The 19,736-nt window shown below is 47.4% G+C and overlaps 1 protein-coding gene across 7 annotated transcripts in view; it reads left to right on the top strand.

Annotated features, from left to right (window-relative positions):
- Positions 1 to 19,736, top strand: part of LOC135368464 (cell adhesion molecule Dscam1-like) — a 183,204-nt gene that overhangs the window by 136,443 nt on the left and 27,025 nt on the right. For all 7 annotated transcript variants that reach the window (XR_010414783.1, XM_064601754.1, XM_064601753.1 and 4 more), the window contains 3 exons: positions 11,232 to 11,630; positions 13,795 to 13,956; positions 15,933 to 16,226. Coding sequence is in view for 6 of the 7 variants with exons in the window: in XM_064601754.1 (XP_064457824.1) it covers positions 11,232 to 11,630; positions 13,795 to 13,956; positions 15,933 to 16,226 (855 nt within the window). In the remaining variant the exon portion in view is untranslated. The remainder of the gene's footprint in view (positions 1 to 11,231; positions 11,631 to 13,794; positions 13,957 to 15,932; positions 16,227 to 19,736) is intronic.

Raw genomic sequence — 19,736 nt, 5'->3', positions numbered from 1 at the left:
TAGCATGGTGAATTGGCCAGGCCCTGTACGACATCTTGCACGGCGTTCTGTGACCAAAGCAGTCCTGGCATTCCTCAGCGACACAGGTCTCATGCACAGCCCCTGACCTCAAGACTTGTGTCATCTCCTTCGTCAGTGGCCTCACCCTCATCCGCATTACTTTAATCAGGTTCCTTTCTTTTTTTAATGCGTTAGCTTTAGAACCCCCAGTTTAAAAAATCGTGACCGTCTGTCTGTCGGATATCGGATGTGTGAAGCCTCGGACGGTTTTCGTCATCACCACCACCATCATCTCTTTCACCTTTGTTATACAGCCGTGCGCCGGCTGTGCTGTCTGGGTGTTTCCCCTAGGTTTTTCTTAGACACTTTAAGACAAATATGGGTACAATTCCCTGTGAAGTCGGCTCAGGACGCATGATCCCCCCGCCCAGAGCAACATGCCGCCACGCCGACAGGCAGACCGCCCGGAAATATCACTCCACGACCACCTCCTTCACCTTCTTCTTTTCTTGACTACAGTCGTGGCGATGCCTACTCGTGTGTGGCAAACGACGGCAAGCCTACTTCGACATTGCCCCCCCACCATTCCTCTTCCTCTCCTTTAAGAGTGTATAACCCTGCATTGAACCATCATCATGTCTAGCATATGTCCGATTACCCCGAATGATCTATATACCACAGGACATTTGAATCGGTTAAACACACACAACATCGACCAACTTTCAAGAGCCCACTGCAATGTGTTGTTTGGTTCTGCTTGCGTCAACTTTTCCTCCTGCTCGATTTCTCAATACCGTCGAAGGCTCGTGTCTCACGGTTGGCTGCCGATGACACGTTTGAAGAAGCGACATATCTTGACCCGACGTGAGGGCGACGTTTCCAAACGGAAACGGCGCTGCAGTTTCTCCGTAGCAGCCCCCAAGACAAACGCGTAAGGTTGGAAAATATTTCGACCCGCTGTATTTCTAATAAATTTCCTTTTTTCCGAGCGAGGTATCCGCGAGCGTCTGTTTTATCTCCGTGCCTGTCTTTTTGGCGATGTAATAAATTGCCCGGCGCTTCTACACGTATTGTTAGCTGCTTCCACCTCACCCTCTTTTTTCTTTCCTCTTTTTTTTCTGTCTTTATTTTGAACCTGGCTTCCCGAATATTTCTTCGTTACGTGTGACATTTGCCACCTACACTTTTTTATTTTATGTTTTTCAGATAAAGTGGTGTTTTTGTAATGTGAGACGGGAGCGTTTTTCTTCCTTAATTTTCTTCTTTTTTTTTCTGTTGAGTTGTATAGTTTAGTTCTCTGCGCGTTGATAGATCCATTTGTGAACGGTAACGTTGTTACCGGTTTGAATCGATCTTGTTCCTTTTTTTAGGACGGTGTCTCAATGTGTAGGTGCGACGCGTCCGTGTTGTATTATTTTGTTTCGGGCGTTTCAAACGCGGTATTTGTGCGGGAGTGTCACGAAGTGTTGACGTTATCTCGACACTTCGTGTATGGTCGGGGCTATATTTAATGTCGCTTTCAGATCATGTGTGTCAAGTTCGCGGTTTCGATCAACTTTCGTCCGTGTCAGCTTGAGCCGTCTTCGTAGAATCTCATCAGACTTAACTTTTTGGTAATTTTTCTTTTTGGTTTGCTGTCGCTGCGTTCCTGTCTTAATGGATTTCCTTCACTTTAATTAATTCGTTATGTATTATATCTAATGGGACTATGTGTTGACGATACGCCTCATTTTTGTTGAGACATTGTCTCGGTATCACGTCTCTCCCTTGGGAATAATTTGTTCATTGGTCCATTTTTATTGTCTCAATAGGGATGATGACGATGATGATGATTCAACTTTAATGGCTCATAAGCAACTCAGGCTATAGTGCGCCAAAACCATGGTAAAATTGTGACTAGTTCAAAATCGGACGATTATACTAAAAATAATATACTTGATAAACTGAGATATAAACAAAAACATGATATGATAAGAATATACATATGAAACTACATGTCGTTTGTCTCACCGCACCTCATCAACATCCGCTGAGCTTTATGCTATCCTGTTATTCTTGACATATGCGGAAGACTGTGAACCGCGGCACTGGGTAATTTATACCGACTCCAAAGCAGCTCCCCTGTGCATTAACATACGCTGTTCCCTATCCTCAGTGGTGATAGATATCCTATGCTCCCTGAAGTCTCTACAAGAACGCTCTCACCACGTTGCCTTTCAGTGGGTTCCAGGGCACTGCGGAATAACTGGGGACCACGATGCCGACGCTGCCGCTGCATATCAACGAAGAACTTCTACGCTCATTATACTTTCGAGAGGAGACAGAAGATCCCTCCTCAGGCAGTTGTCTGATTACTGGTCTACCCTACAGTGGCAACACGACATTCCAACCGGGCCCCATTTCTGAAGTGTGGACCCAACGCTGTCATACCGGCTGCCTGCAAAGCATCCTCGTCCCCTGAAATCGCTCATCCACAGGCTACGTATGAAGGTGGCCTTCGCTCTGTTCTGTCGCTAACAGCTAGTCTGTAACGCAGCTACTTGTGAACGTAGAGCACATACTCCTCCGCTGTCGGACTTATATCAACGAGAGGCTTACGCTGCAATCACAGGCTGCCTCCCTTGGCAGCCGCCCTTCAACTTGCGTGCGTCCGTGCGTCCTCGGCCCTTGAGACACCGTGGCCCACTCAACGGCGGCCTTACGTTATGTAGTTTTTGTTTGTTTGTTTGTTTAGGCGACTGGCCGAAAGGACTCATTGTGCCCTCGGACATTCCCACCATCACGTTCAGTATCGCCATCGCCACTCCGATCATCATCATCACTCATATTAGAACCCCTATAGCTATGGGGTAGCGTTCCACTCCTAGAGTGGAAAACCTCCCCGCTTCATCGTCAAAATATAATTGTTGTTGTTGTTGTCATAACAACATGAGAGAACTGTTAGGTCCTCAGTCGTCTGACAAGGTGCTGAGGGCACTTGAAAATTTTCTACGTACAATTGGGCTATGTCTTGGGCTATTCAGTGACTTTACTAAGTGTGAGATTCCATTTCTTGTTTGACATTTTACACTTACTCGTTTGAGACTTTTGAACTACATGTTACACTCAATCACTTTAACCCGTTCGTTGTCAGCTCGTGTCAGTTTTTATTCACCGTGTGTAGGTGTCCTGGGCTAGCCCGTCCGACTTTGTCGCGACTCACATCCTCATTTCTTTTACCACCATCAACATAAAGAAATAAATGTTATCATAAGAAATGGGGTGACCCTTGCTGTAAGTTGCGACTGTTCTTTTAGGCCCAACAGGCCCAATTCGACGTTCTACTGTTATTACACCATTTGGTTGCGCCTGCGGAATAAAAAAAAAACGGTGTTTACATACAAAAACACTCTCCTTACACGTTGGAGAGGTTTAGAAGGCACTGTGAAATTATCACGCAAAGATATCAAAGTCATCATCAGCTGCTGCTCTATGCCTGTGCCTTCCACACACTTACTATGCATATTTACAACCCAAGACGTACCAGCAAAATAACATCGGACAACGAACGCTCAGCAAGTCTCCTGTACAAGACCTAGAGAGCCTCATTTTTCCTTCCTTCCTCCGCGTGTACAATATGTGCTCTTGAGCTCCGCGCTTTTGCATCCTTTAATTCCCTTTTCCTGAAAAAAAAAGAACAATTCGTGCAGCCAGTCAAGGCATTAAGCATCTCAACTTTTATACACCGTACGACTGTGTGAGCTCCACGTGTACGACATCTCTTTCGGACACGATATTGCCCTCTTGTGCCATGTCGCAACACACAGGACAAGTACTAGGGAGCATCCTGCCTTTGCAGTAAAACGCATCTCGCACGAATAAAGCAGCACGAAACCTTTTTGCGACCCCATTTGCCGGACTTTTATTGCACGCCGTTTCTTCTTTGTCTCCTAGAAAAGGTTCCTTCGTGCATTATATACAAGTTCTTGCTAACACGGTGCTTGTGTCATTTGCTGCGATATTTTCGCAATTTCTGCTCCATTTGGGCCGGCCGCCTTACCGAGCGCGTCCTGTATATCCCCTCCGCAAGCAAGGTCCCTAGGCAGTGGATTTCAAACGCAGAAAGAAAGCCACGCTAACAGAGTTTTCTAAACTTGGCCTTTATGGCGTTTAGGCCAGTTTTGGTTGAGCGTATAACACTGTTGCGGAGCTTGTATTCTTTGTAGCTAGTGCAGCAGAAGTAGCTTAGGACGATGGGTTACTGCAGGATTACGGACGTATGGATAGAAATAAATGCGAGCGTCTCCTAGCATGTATGTGCAGTAGAGGCACAAAACTGTCCTGTTCTTGAAAGCTTTTGGCTTTCATCCAGTCTGTATAAGTGGAGTGGTCGTCTTAAACGAGCAGTACAAGAAACCCCCATGGTTTTAGTCGTTTGTTTTTATATTTTGGTTGCGATTGTTTTACAACAAGTACGATCAAGTGGTCTTGTACAAGGTCACGGATCGTAGCTGATCTTAGCTGGATCCTGCAGTATATAGACGGTCTGATCGCCTAAGTCATCGGTCTCGCGACGTAAATCCCCAATAATTATTATTGTTACCTACGCCATCGATCACGTTTCGCCGCCGCGCAAAGCATTCTGGTCGGCACTATCAGCTTTATCAACCTATCAGCCGACGCATTTTTTTCGCTTATTGCCCATCACAGCGAAATATAACCTCGATACCGGTCTTCTCGTGACGTCACATGTTTGTAAACAGAGTGTCGTCTGTAACGTGCGCGGGAGGATTGATTGATCAATTGAGTGATTGAGATATAAAAAGTATGGAGATATGAGACCCGATAAAGTCGGGTCAGGCTACTCCAGATATCGTGAATAGAAAAGAACGAGGCATTAAAAAAAGCAAAAGAAGGAAGAAAGAAAGGACTTTGACCTGTACGAGCACGAATCCCTTACACTCCATCCTAGAACCTCGTTAGAGAATGAGAGAGGCATGACGCCACTCTGTGACGTGCGTGTAAGTGCCAATCAGGTAGCTCCTGACTTGACGTCTAGAGTAAGTGCTATGCGCCGTGCCGTGTCCGTAGAGCATGCGAGTTCTCTGTGATCAATCGTACGTCATCCCCACCACCACCACCACCACAACCGTCCACATTTTCTAATTATTTATTCGCCTTAAACAATAATCAAAACGAAAACGCATATTACAAAGAAGTTACGATATTTAAGAATTGCAGATAGATTATCACGACATTGTCACGGTCGCTTGTACTAACCTAAACTTATTCCTTATCTTATCGAATGCTTATTCCCTATCAGTTCACCGTATTGCCAGCCTCGTGCAACTGAAAACCTTCATGATAGGCGTAATTGTGAGGCAGGGACGGGCAGTAACTACTCTCGAAGTAGTTACACCACAGCTACTAACTACCTGTTAAAAAGTAATTGAAACTACTAAACTACTACTATTTTGAGGAAGTAGTTCAACTGCACTTGGAACTATACCGCAAAGTATAGTTTCAACAACTTTTGCAACTATATATATATTTCAACACAAAGTAGAACCTAATAGAGTTGCACTGAATTTATGTCAGGCTGAATGTCCTGCTGACGATATCCTTCAACCGTGTCATCCCCAGATAGAGCCTGCCTCGGCCCCCTGCCTCAATTTTCGCATTAGCGCTAAGAAGCATCACGAACTTTATTACCTGCCGTAATGTACGCACGTTTATAGTACATGCTCGAATTAGGCACGTACTGTATGGGACACGGTTGTCTAAAATCTGCAGCCCGTGGCCGAGCAGTCCCCTATCGGCGATGTCGCCCACGAAGGAACTATACCAATGCAGTCTTCGAGGTAAGGCCACGCAGCGCCACCTGTGGGGAGAGAGTACCATCGCATATCCGGCGTCGTCTGCTAGGGAGAGCAGTTGAGCGCGGCCTCCCCTCGTGGAGGATATTGGTATATAGTTCCTTCGTGCGCGACATCGTTCTTCCTTACAACAGTTATGATAGAGGTTACAAAAATGTGACAAACTCGCGCAGTGCTTCTCGCATCACGCAGCTAAGCTTTGATTTGACAACGTCCTTTACCCTTTAGTTTCTGCGGAGTACCTAGTGAGACGTACTAGAGTGATCAGTAGAAACTAGCTGTTAACGAGTTTCAGTAGAAGGAACGTACTTTACAAAAAGTGCATGATACCGTGAAAGCATGCAAAAGTGCATGATACCGCAAGTGAAAAGTGCAAGTGAAGAATGTGAAGCGAGATGTTTCAAAACAACGATAACAATAAATGAATGAAAGAACACGATGATACCATATTTTCGGAGCTGCTATTATGAATACCTTCCTGTAGAGTAAGATGTGTCGATGCACTTAAGAAAATATTAGCTTATTATAATTTGCCAGAGCGCTCCATCACTGAGTGCAGATGTGACCCTTGCGCTATTACAATAAAAATACAAATTCTATAAGTGTATATAAAGATATCGCAATATCACGAATCTTTCTGAAGTAGGCATAACGGTCTTACCAAACAGGACAATGGTAATCTCACTCACAATAAATAGAGGCTTTGGTGGAAGTTTACTTTATTGACCATACTTTACCAGCGAAAGCGTATTCGTCAATTACTTTTCGAATTACTTTTCGTCAAGTAGTTGCAATTACCGGCCAACTAGATAAGTAGTAGTTTTAACGAGTAGTTCAGGTACAGTTGAACTACTGCCCATCACTGAGTCTTAGTACATCGTACGGCTATAGGGCTCGTTCGGCTGCCCAGGGGTAGCCTTCGCTCACTGCCATCAGTGCCACCTGTGGCGGCAGGGATTGGTTATTTCCAGTATTTATTTCAGTTATTTCGCAGTTTCATGCAGTTATTTCATCAGTCATTGTATACATTCACTGAAGTAGGTCGAACACAAGACAGAATTCACGCGATGACGTGTGAAATCGCGAACATCGCCATCTACGATTGTAGAATATACTGGAAAACTTTTCCTCTGTCCGCCACCAGGGAAGAGAGCCGGCGCCAGCGTCGCCGTGCGAAACTCTAGCCGGACGTCCCTTAGCGTTGGTAGCTGCGCACGTTGAAAACATAAAGAGAGCTTCGCACAGTGAGTAGAGCCACCACGCTACCCCTTACGTACGCAAAGACGACAGCCGTACGATGCACTCAAACTCACGAATAAGAAATAATCATGAAGATTTAATAAGAGTGTCAACCGATAAGGCTTCCACTATGATAGGACTTCATTTATTGCAAAATACCTGGAATACGCTTCCATTCGCAGAGCGAAACAAGCTAATAACTTTGCGACTGTAGCACATATTGAGACTGCCTCCTGTAGTGGCGAACAGCACAGAAGAGAGCGGGAGAGAGAGAGAGAGAGAGATAAAAGGGAGGGACGCAAACTGCTTTCTGACTGACAAAATTTCGCACTTGCCGCCGCTGCCTGGCCATAAAAGGGTCGCAAGATGGAATGATATTAAAACGGCACTTCGCCACTGTTACAGGCCATAAAACACGCACAAATACAAAACGTGATCCGTCACAAAGACCTGGCTCGGTGGGGTATTAAATACGCCACATATTGCGAAGCTTTTATGATCTGTCCGTCCGCTCAATTTTGTGTGCGTGCATATGTAAGGAAAACGGGTGGATATCTTCCAAAGAACTCCAGAGACCGAATCCTCGAATAACGGGGAAATATTGGTACGGCGGAATGATAGGGTTTCTTTTGAACGGTAATGTTTGCGTTCCAACTTAAGAGCACGGCTGAAGAAGAGAAGAAAAAAAAATGAAGCGAAAAATTGAGAGCATAAAGTCACGCGCGGAAAATCCCTTCTCGTTTCCGGTCTTTCCTTAAATGGGTTGAGACACTTCGCTCCAAGTTGTTCCAGATAAGAGACGGTAATTTGCGTCGATTTGCATCGAAAAGGGGTAACAGATAGAGGCAAGCGGCATCGCGAGTAACGAAACAAATCCAGCTCTTACATCACTGCATGTGTCTCCGCGAGTGAGGCACCGGCCGCGGGGGTGGTCACGTGCTTACGAGAACCAATACGAATAGCCGTACACCCCTAGCTAAATAGATAACTACATCGAAAAATAGTTTTCCCTTCCATACCCCTGAATAGTACAACGTGTCCTTCGTATAGTGTACCGCTGTCTGTGATCGAAACGTCAGCAGCTGAGGTCTTTGCTTCGATCAGCCTTCACGGAATCCCTGGACTTTCCACTTCTCGGCACCCTACGGTATGGAACGTAATCGTTCTGAGACTGGGACATCCAAAGGGACAAACGCAACACAAGCCCTAAGTTGCCTGGGTACAGAACAGTTGAAATAAGAGTCGTCGAAGAAGTCTGTCCCCGGCCAACTTCAGGCTTGTATTGTGTTTGTTCCTTTGTATGTTCCAGCCTCAAAATAATAATAATAATTGGGGGTTTACGTCGCGAGACAACTGAGATCATGAGCGACGCCACAGCGGTCGGGCTGTGGATTGCTTTTGCCCACCTGAGGGTTCTTTAACGTACGATGAAAGCTCACCACACGGCTCCCCGTATTTAACGTCCCTCGCGGAAGACGGCGTGTCCAAGCAACTTGTGACCTGCCACCAAGTTGCTGGCGTTCTCGGCGGGGTTCGAACCCGCGATCTCGGGATCAGAAGGCGGACACGCTACCGACTGAGCCGCGGTTTCCATCATGTTCACCAGATGGCACGCCTCGTATTTGTGTCCCATGTATGTGTGTGTGAAAGGAGGAGAACTGTAGGAGAGGGTGTGAGAGTGAATGCGCGTCTCATCAGTCGAAAGCGCTAACCGCATACGACGAATTCTCGACGGATAAACGGCCACCGTCACCATTTTTCTGGTGAGCCGACGCGAGCAATGGAAACTTCACCGATTTCTCGACACAACGGTGGACAGAAAAATTCGCCGAAGAGCGGAAGCGGCCGCTCGACGGCAGCCAATAGGACCGCTCCACGCGCTGTCGTTCCACGAGCGGATGTGCCGGACCAGTGGCGGGCATTCCGAATGCCCGTATGGCTAACTTTGGAACTTGGAAGTGGGGAAGCGTGCTGTCGCTCGCCCGCTGCTGTCTAAGGGCGCTTTTGTAGCGCTCGCTTCGCGAATATGCTTTGACCGCAAGAACTTCTTCTGTGTGCCACTATAACTTTTCTATGTGTAGGAAAACATGTATCAATTAATTTGAAGTCCAAATTTAACACGGAGTAACGAAACGCCCGCTAGGACGCCACCGTCCTCCGCAGTGGAAATCTGTGCATGCGGTTGGTCCCGCCGTTTTTCCGTCGAGTTGTCATGCCGGCGGGGAAGTTGGCCGTTTTTCCGTCGAGAATTCGTCGTATGCGGTTACCGCTAAATGAGGGTCCCAGGGATGTCGTCGGAAAAGCGGATGCCAGCGTGGTCGAATTGGTCAAGGCGCTCGACCGGTATTCGAGAGATGCGTGGTTCAAATACCGCCGCTGTCTGCCTTTTTCGACGACTGCCTTATTTCAACTGTTCTTACTCTACAGTAGTACGTCCACAACGGTGCCACGCAAGCTTTTTAAATACACCTTTTCCGCTTTCTTTGATCGTCTAGCCTATCTTCACAGACAAGCTCCAATATTGTCCAATATCCCAACTTTTCCCTAAGGACTCAGCGCGAAAAAAAAAAGAAAGAAGAATGTTCCTTTAACCCGTCACAACCACCTTGGCCACTGATCCAGGCGCCAGCTGCCGCACTCAACACCGGCGATACTTTCCATGCCCTCTTTTAGAGAAACGACAAGACGCCAAAGAACACACTTGGCTCGGTTGTAAGCCATCTGCTTCCCGCCGGTCACCAGCGTAAAACCTATGGGCGGAACGGCAGGGACGGATAATGGTCTCCGGGAATTCATTGGTCCGCTTTGATGTCCCGGTTATCGATTCACTGCAACGGGACCCGGGGTGTGTCGTTCGACGGTTCCAGTTATAGAGAGATATTTGTACGCCTTTATCGCCGGTCATTCACGCGAGTCCGCGTCGATTGCAACTTGATGCGGATGTGTTCCGATAGCGAACTTGCCGGCAGGGCTGTAAAAGTTCGCCCGCAGTAAAGGCTTGCGCGGGCACCCGCTGTATCAAATGTTCGACCCCGCTTTTGTTTGCGAGGACCCCTGACGCAAATTGGTTCGTCCGTTATTTGACTCGTGCCTGTATAGGTGTGGTCATTATCGTTTAAAAGTTATCGCTTGGGGGAACATGTCGGTTTGGGCTCGAAGGACTATGGCGTTTGCAGGGCTGTCAAGTCATTCCAGTGAAAATGATGAGTCATGGCCGTCGTCGTTGCGACACTTGTGGGCAACGTTGTTCAATTGAATCATATTTCTGGCTTTTTCTTTTCACAGTTTGAGTGGATTTGTCTTCAAATCGATATTTACGACACAGCCTGATATGCGCCAAGTGCACAAGACTGTATCCGAGGGCTAGATGGCCAAGCCATAAAGGAAATCTCGCGAATAGAACAGTTGCACTAGTAGAGCAGAGTATGGACAATCGGAGCAGGCGAAGCAGAAATGGCTGTAAAAATTGCTGTAAGGGTGCATAACGCTCAGCGTGTTTGAGCTGTACATGGCGGCAGAGATGCATAAGGTGTAGAAAGCGCAATTTTCTTGACTTACTGCCAAAGTTGTCTGCGGTATAGTACTCTTTTTTTTTCTTTTTTAAATGCATTCGAACGAACTTACTTTCTATGTATTCATTTACTTTTCTCACTTTGAGTTATACCCACCCAACCTCCTATGACAGGGTCCCAGTCGCACGTCGACTTTGTGTGCATGGCAGCATTTTGAAAATGCTAATGCATTTCACATTTGAAAAACATTAGAAAAAAAAAAACACTGCATCATATTTTAGCAATCTCGTTTAGTCATTTCTTAAATCAAATGCGTTCGTGCCGAGTTTAAGCTCCGTCTTCCCTTGCAGATACCGCACATATTTTTACCCTCCTCTTGAAATATCACATATTTGTAACACACTGTACAGGATTGCAACTTACTAAGCGTCCCAAGCAGCACAATGTGTTGGCCCATTATTGGACCAATTGAACCAATATTGCCCATATTGGCACCAATAGCATTGGCATTGGATCAATATTGCCAATATTGTTCCAGTATTGGGCCAACATGTCGTGCTGCTTGGGATGTCTGACGCCACACGCCTTGCCCCCATATGAACCCTCTTTGCTTCTTTCTTTCCAGCGGTAACAGGGAAGCCATGGAAAGTTCGCTCCCACAAGCGCGCTGCTCCGGCCTCCCAATGCAACGAGAACTACAGCCATATCAACAGGACATGGACTTCAGAGTGCGTCAACTTTTACATAGCAACGACGGGTGTTTGCTTGTGCTTGATCAGGACAACGGATGAAGGTAACAGTGACAAGAGAAGGACACGTCGCTCCTCTACAGACTCTTTAAGGAATGAATTAGGGAAGGTAGGCTCTTTGTTACTAAGTAATGAGGGAGAACCTTTCCCGCCGGTGATCTCGAACAGTCGCCGGGTTCGTGACGTGATCTCCGTGACGGCTTTGAAGGGCAATGTGGTCACCCTTGTGTGTCCGATGTATGTTGCGGCGTGGGCATCCATCATATGGGAGAAAGGTACGTATTTTCCTCACTGCCTGTCTTTGTTTGTGTATCTGGAGAATAAGGAATAATCATAGAGTTCGGGGACGGATTATTTTTACGGGAACCTGCAACGAAGTGATAACATGTCAACTCTGATGGCTCTGTAGTTTGGGCATAAGGGCTCCATTTTTTCTTTTACCAATCAATCAATCTTTGGCTTTGTGTCTGCACAATCTAGGAAGAAAAGGAATAACTTTAGACCTTGCTCCCAAATTTACTTGTTTTCTTGTTTTTTTTTTTTTTTTTGCTTAGAGTGTACATGCTGCAACCCTGTGCAAGTCCACGTGCAAAACCACCACTTGGTATCGCCCAGGCCTGTGGAAGCGTTCCCCTGCGCATTTTACTTCTTGTTGTATATTGAGTTGAAGGAGGCAGTTTACAAAGAGTTTCTGCACCAATTTCAAAATATCTGTTACAGCAGGAACGTTGCTGAAATGTACGAAGTGCTGCAAGCACCTTTCGGCGACAATGGACCTTATCATCTCCGACACACTCACCATAGTTGTGGCGCTCTATGGCCTTTGTTGCCTTTGTGCCATTAAGCACATAATCAATCAATCAATCAATCAATCAATCAATCAATCAATCAATGGACCTTTTTCACTTGCGCGTCGTATCCTAGTGGCTCTCCAGCGAACCACGCTCGGCGCGCGCCGAAACAAATCCATGTGGGTCGCACAAAGGACGAAAACCGGTCCGGAAGTTGACCGACGAGCTCGTGTTGGTCGTGCGGTCCCCCCCCCCCCTCCCCCCACACACACTGGTCCCCACTTCTGTCGTCCCCATACCGTGCCATCTAGTGAAGACGGAGATAACCCTCTTCGGCGCCTCAAGGTCATGCGCATGGGCCGTTGTGAAAAAGGTCCTGAGACGAACGTGAAGATTGGAGTGGTATTCACATTTCAAAATTTGACATGGATTCTTTCAAAACTACCCCCGCCCAGACAAACCGTTCACCCATAACGTCGGTGAAATTCAGTTGACTCAACTTGACACTCAGCTTGTTCCCGACAACTTCTGGCTGACTAACAATCTTGGACATCGTCTACGTCTGCTTGCAACACTCCCCGCTACGTTTCAGTCGAAACTTCCAGGGAAGTGGGTGCTGTTCGGGAACAAGACCGTCTCGAACGTCGTAACATCTTTGCGAGCTCCTCATTATTGTCTGACGCAACGGTGGTGGTGGTGGCGGTAACGAGACCGGCTTGCTGTTGTTGGCCTCACTCATGTGGGCAGCGTCACGATGTAGCTAGGATGAGATGATGACAGACAGGATGTCTGACGTCAACAGCCGTACCAAACGCTATTTAACCAATCGAAGGCCATCATAAAGAACGTAAAGATATCATGGGCTGAACCTTGGTAGCCCTGCAGTTATGTTCACGTCAGAGCGCGAGTCGCTGTTGCAGAGCTGTCTAGATGTTCTTCAATGTTTGAAAGGTCCGAAAAGACTCCCCGAGAACGCTGCCAGCCCAGATCGGTGACAGATCATCAAGTACAGTACAAATTGCAAGGTATGTCAGCTTCGGGAAGACTCAAGCTGCGGTTGTCCTGTTCACGGGACCGGTATACAGGGTCATTTGGATGTACTGCTGAAGTGGTAGCGGGGCAAGTGGAATTCTTCAAAGACGAACAGGCGAATGCTGCCAAGGCCGCCTTGTGCTGCTCTCAAGCGCTACAAGCCTTGCTGTCCAAGAAGAACTAAATGTGTTGCTATCTGCCGTCAACCATGGAACAACATTTGAAAGGTGAATGAATTAGGCGGGAAGACAGCCCTTCGAAACTTGCCTGGTTGATATAGCGATCACCGTCGACCGCACCCGCGGCGACCTCGTCACCAGGACATTCTCTCCTACACTGGAGTGACCCATCGCCGAGTGTTTTCCAGCGCAGCCGGTCACCAGCTAGGTGACGTTTCACATGTCCAGCACGAAAGTTCAGTCCATGCAGTCGCGAACCAGCGTGTGGTGCTGGTCCGTCGGAGTACAGACTAAAGCATCTATTGCCTTTCTTTGTTCGGCTAAACTTGCACGTAATTGTCCATCGCAGAGCATGACCTATCTAGCGCACTTTGCCAAGGGACCAGATGCCTTGGTGCAGGTTTTGATTTCTCATCGACTTACTTGTTTGGCTGCAGGAGAAAATAGGCTTCCTTACAACCACCGACAGCGAGTCCAGTCCGACGGGAGCTTGGCGATCACCAGCGTTCAACATGGGTCGGACGACGGGGAGTACATCTGCATGTTCACCGATTCACGAAACCAGAAGCACACGGGAAAAGTCGTCTTAAAAGTATCAGGCAAGAACGTCTCTGCCACTACCTTTAGCATGCTATAGCGTGTGTATTGATGTTGGTTTGATAGCTACCAGAGTCGATTGCACTTGCGTGCATGTTGTAATCCTATCCTCTTGCGCAACGTGTCCCAAGCAGCCTGCTAGACAGTAGGTATCGCGTGCCAGATATCATTCAGTCCATAGTGTCCTCCTCTTTAGGATACGAGGACATTCCACAGCAGCTGTGTTCTGCGTTGCGCATAGTCATTTTGACAACAGAAAAAAAAATTACTTTCGCGCGCCTTGTTGAAATGCAAATATGGTTCTTTCCTACCTTAGCTCATATTATTTGTCTTCTGCCTAATCTCCGTACGTTCATCAGTGAAAGGCACCCAGCAAACAAAGAAAACGAGTCGAATACGAAAGAATGGTGCAGGCACTACATGAATATGCCATTCGCATCGCATTCATTATCACGGCTTCTTCCTTCCTATTTCTCGACTTTTGTTTCCCTGTATACACTACATCGCACTTATCTAATGTTCACCCCTGATTCGAATGATTGCGTGCATCAACAGCCCAGCAGAATATCATCCGTGCTTTCCCATTTACCTGATCACCTGCCACTTATACAGCTACTCGTCGCATGTATTTACATCCCCCTCTTCCCCCTTACTAATAGGAATGACAATCCTTGAAGGCGCACTTGTCACACGCTCTGCCCGTCTCTATCGCCAGAGCACGACGTGAAATCGATAACCGCTAGGCCTCGCGTCCGACCCAATGTCCTTCCCCTTCAACTGCACTTAGCAAACAACTTGTAATGCAACAAGGAAGCTTCATTTGTTATCCTCGGATTACGTGGAAGCATCAAGCCCTTGGACGCCCACCGTAATCATGCCTCCCTAAAACCATTAAACTCTCAAGATTCGCCCGAAAACTTTGTTGTCTGCTGATCCTCTGGAACGTGCTCGTTGCACAAGCATTAACGGAGCTTAGCAGAAGTTCGTAAACCCCGGCAAATCTCGCGGGCTGCTCCAAGTCCTCCCGCATTTAGGTTACATGGGTTTCCTCTGCAACATTGCGGGGCTATAGACGCCGTGACACTATACGATGATGTGTGTGCTTCAGCGTTTTGGTAATGAGTTGCGAAGTGGGACCGGCATGTTTGAGGGTTTAGATGTTTCTGGAATGGTTGCGCAAGAGTGAGATCTACCCTGATGGTACACATGCAGATGAGGAACGTAGGCTTAGTTTTAAGCCAGAAGCACACGTGGCGTCTCTCCTATTAGAGTCAGCTTAGCAACATGAGTGGATTGCATGTCATTTCAGGACGCTATTTCATTCCCCATGTCAAATCATATTCAGTGCTATGTCAAAATTACGCGGATATTTCGAAACACTGCCGGCGAATCAGCACGACAGCTGCGTCTTCTCTGCAGCAGGCAACGTAAAAAAGCGCTCCGTTGCATGCGAGGTAGAAGTTCTTCATTCGAGCTCGTTAGACCAAGTCGGGAGTGCCGCGCGCGCGCGCGGGAGCACCATGGGCGCTTCGGGGTATTTTCCGTATAGGTTATATACTCGCAAGAAATGCAATGCTGCGGTACCGACGTACATTGCGGTTAGTGCTTTTTCTTTTTTTTTTGCAGAAGCACGAAGCATGGGAAACATAAATTTATGAGGAACACCAAAATCATCGTTACGTCAAATGTTCAGTTGTCCAGTCGTGGCAAAGCAGTCTGTATAGTTAAAGTCGTACCAGTCCCTGTCGTCTACAGTAAACTAGGAAGTGCTCCGTGTCCTTGAGACACAGCTATCAAAAATGAACCGCACCACTCGATCGACGGCACCTGATATGGCTGGAACCCCGCATGGTAACAGGCACCTTCTTTTTTTTTTTTTTTTGGCCAGGAAAACGCGAGGAAGCACTAGGCCGATATCTGTCGATGTAGATGTGTATTTTGTGTCATGCTCTTCTTATTCAACGTCCTTTTCTTGCAGAGCCTCCTGTAATTTCGCACTACGAATTCCGGCAAGACATGCGCGTGGGAATGCGCATCAAGGTGTTCTGCACTGTGGTACAAGGAGATCCTCCATTTGGCTTCAGCTGGCTAAAGGACGGTGCCGTCGTCGACGGGAACTTGGCCAGGATTCTAAGTCTCTCTGTGCAGAACCTCAGAGACTACAGCATGTTGTCTACGGATAGCCTCCGTCTGGAACACTCGGGAAATTATACGTGCATCGTCAAGAATCAAGCTGCGTCGACGTCGTACTCTGCCGTCTTACATGTGAACGGTGGGTTCTCACATGCAGTTCATTGTGATTGCGTCGTGGAGAGGGGCAATAGAAGTCATAGAGAAATTTGTACCAGTTCATGTTCCAGCTACAACTACGTAGCCCGTTCTACAGAATAGTGATGATGATGATATGAAGTGACATTCAACATGGCTCGAAACCATGCCTCAACTGTGAAGCTGTCCAGCAGGGGTCACCACGCAAAATAGTTTCGCTCTGCGGTGTATTGTCACTGCGCCATCGAATTTCCAAAAACGGTCGGAGAAAGCAGCCACGGACGACAGATAAGGAGCCTCGCGTGACATGAAAACGATCCCGGTGCCCTCTTTTCTTGTTTTTCTCTTCTCAGCTCACGGCCCGCTTATACATGCTTGAGCTGTGCCGCTGTATGTCACTGGTGACGCGCCGGAGCCCATGATGCCTCTCGCTCGGCGTGCGCTGTTTGCACGAGGAGATGATTTGTTAAAGGTGTGCGAAACAGAGCCTTGCACGTGCTCTGTAGGTCACCTGCGCTCATCCTTCTTTCGCAGATGCTCGTTTTATTCGTTGCAGAACACGCCGCAGAAAACGTGTCATTGAATTTTAACCCGCATTTAATCTACCAGCTCCCGTGGCTCAGTGGTTAGCGTGCTGGCCATGTCACGTCGAGGCTGGGAGGTACCCGGGTTCGAATCCCGGTGCCGGCTGTGCTGTCTGGGGTTTTTCCTGGGTTTTCCTCAGACGCTTTCAGACATATGTCGGCGCAGTTCCCTTAGAAGTCGGCCCAGGACGCACATTTCCCCAGGGCGTGAGTCGTGACGTTGCCCACATACGTGAGGCCGACAACGGCAAGCCCTATCACCACCACCATTGAATTTTAATATAAAAAAAAACTACCCAACATAGAATCATGCGGTCAACGGCATTTGTTCTTACTAGGGTTTTGCCACCTCCTGATGACCATGTCATGTAACCTTAGTTTAGTTATGTAAATTTTTGCGAACTGAACTCTGAAATTTGCCAAGTAAAGGTCAATTTTTTACCCCACCAATGTGAAGAGGGTGCCGGATTTACTCAAATTAATGCTAATTGACAGGAATATTGAGGAGCTATCGTATCGGGGAAAAATAGCGCATAGCGGCGCTCAAAGCTCTTTTGACATTTCTGGACACCATCGGACTTCGATCGTTATTGTGAAGGGGCTCGTTATTTTATTCCACACATTCCCACCAGCAATGGGGTAGAGTATTGCCTCTGGCGATGAACCTCCCCACTCTCCAAAGTCAAGATAAAGTTGTTGTTCCCCAAGCAGCACAATGTACCGAAAGTCGAGTGCAATGGGGGTGGACGATACGTGTCTTATCAATGCTCCTCACTTTCACAGGTTTGTCCAAGGCCTTCCACCTACCTGTCCACCCCTATTGCACTCGACTTTCAGTACATTGTGCTGCTTGGGTCATGACCGCATAGCACGCAGTATGCCAATCATCATCGCGGATGATATCGCTCAGTCTCCCGATAAGCTGAGAAAGGGGGGCGCACACCTTTTTATGTATCAACTACGATCGGAAGGTAAAACGATACGATTCTGAAGGTTGGTAATTGGCCTAGAACGATTTACGCGATGAAGAGCGTTACCTCCCAAGCAGCACAATGTACTGAAAGTCGAGTGCAATAGGAGTGGACGGGTAGGTGGAAGACCTTGAACAGACTCATGAAGCTAAAGAGCATTAATAAGACACATACCACACATACCGACCACCCCTACTGAACTCGACTTTCAGTACATTGTGCTGCTTGGGCTGTTGTTAGTGCCTAAAAATCCGCTCTCAACAACTAACGCTTGATCGAGCTTCAGAAACGCTGGCGTCGTGCACATGCGACTCGGTTCGATATCATGGACACCTGCAGTCTCCCGTTTGATATTACACCACGCACGGGAGTTGCCGACTTGGCGGGAAACTACCTTAATCAATCATCGGTGTCGTCATCAAGGGAAGATTGAGCATGGAAGTGTCCTGAATGAGTAGCAGAGGGGCAGGAAATGGAAAGCGCGGTTCTGCCATCAACCTTTACCCTTGACCGAGAGAAAACACTACAGAAGCAGAAGAAGAAGAAAGAGGGATGCTATTCTGGAGCAAACGTGCTATCATTTCCGCGTGACATGATACTGCACTTAGAGCAAAGTAATATATATTCACTGACGCGCTCATAAACATATTTTGAGAAAAAACTAAAAGAAGCATGTGCAGATTCCTGCAGTTAAATGACACATAGCATCTCCTAGGCGACGTTCAAAATAAACCACGGAGGGGCGAGAAAGGATATTATGCAACCAGCAGCATATAACAATATTATTCAATAAATCTTACAGTTCAATTACAAAAAATTATCTCTTGTATGAACGCGCCTTCTTTCAAAAGAACGTCACTCGCATGTATAGCTTTGATATCCTTGCGCCAGTAAAATCAAATCAAATCAAATCAAATCGCATGTATAGTTCAAGCAAACTGTTTCGCGTTAAGGGGGAAAAAAAACTCGATGTTTCGTTTGCAAATCTTCTTCATACTTCAACAAGATCCATAGACACCTGCGCCTGCCAAGTTCAGTAATCCCCAGCAAAAACAGCTTTCCTCGAATCACTCTCTACAGCGATCTCTAGGTTCAGCTCTATTCACGGCTCACACAGAGACGCACTTGCGGCAGGAACTAAGCGAGCACAAACAACATCGTCACTCGAAACAAAACTGCTCATTCCACACTCATCTGGAAGAAACAAATGGTTCCGTGTAATCGGCCGGCGTATCGCCACCCTGCACTTTATGAAGAAGACGCCTTGTTTCGCCATATTTTTGCCTTTGCCTCGGAGAGTAGATGTGCTGTACGCCCCATCATTTCTCTTGATGCACTGAAAATCTCTAAGATCGCTGGAGCACGTCAAAGGTCCCACGAGATGCTCTTGTGATGCTCTTGTCACGTCCCGACGCCCCTGGTAATGACCAGGCGCTTGCTGGAATGATGCCGGCGACGTGGCGAGATAAAGAAGGAGATTTTGTTTACGATCTCCCTCGGAGGGAATGCGTGTCCGTTGATTCTGCTGGAAGCGCAGCCAACAACGAGTTGTCACTAATGAGCCGAGGATGACTGGTGCACTCGCGTCTCCGAGAATGATGAGGAGTGCTGGTGCGCTCGAGGATGGAACGAGAGAGCAGATTGCTGAAGCGATACACCATATAGTACGGGAAAAGGCTGTCTGGAAGTTTTGTGTCGTTCGTGTTCTGATTTTTCTTGCTGTTTAGAGTCGGTGGGATGCGGAAGGAGGGCTGGAGTTTGAACGAGACGCGAGTTTGTGAGCCCTTTTGGTTTAGGAAGCCGAAAATATGAGTAATGCAACAGTGAATGTTTCCATCTTAAGTGCGATGTATGCAGTGGCGCCACTAGGGGGGTGCGGAAGGTGCGCTCCGCACCGGGTGACGTGACGGAAGGGGTGACGCGCCGCTTCCTGCCGTAGTACTGCCGCTTCCTGCCGTT

This window comes from Ornithodoros turicata, chromosome 9 (assembly GCF_037126465.1).
Source record: "Ornithodoros turicata isolate Travis chromosome 9, ASM3712646v1, whole genome shotgun sequence".
Lineage (NCBI taxonomy): Eukaryota > Metazoa > Arthropoda > Arachnida > Ixodida > Argasidae > Ornithodoros > Ornithodoros turicata.
This window is presented reverse-complemented; position numbering and strand designations above follow the sequence as displayed.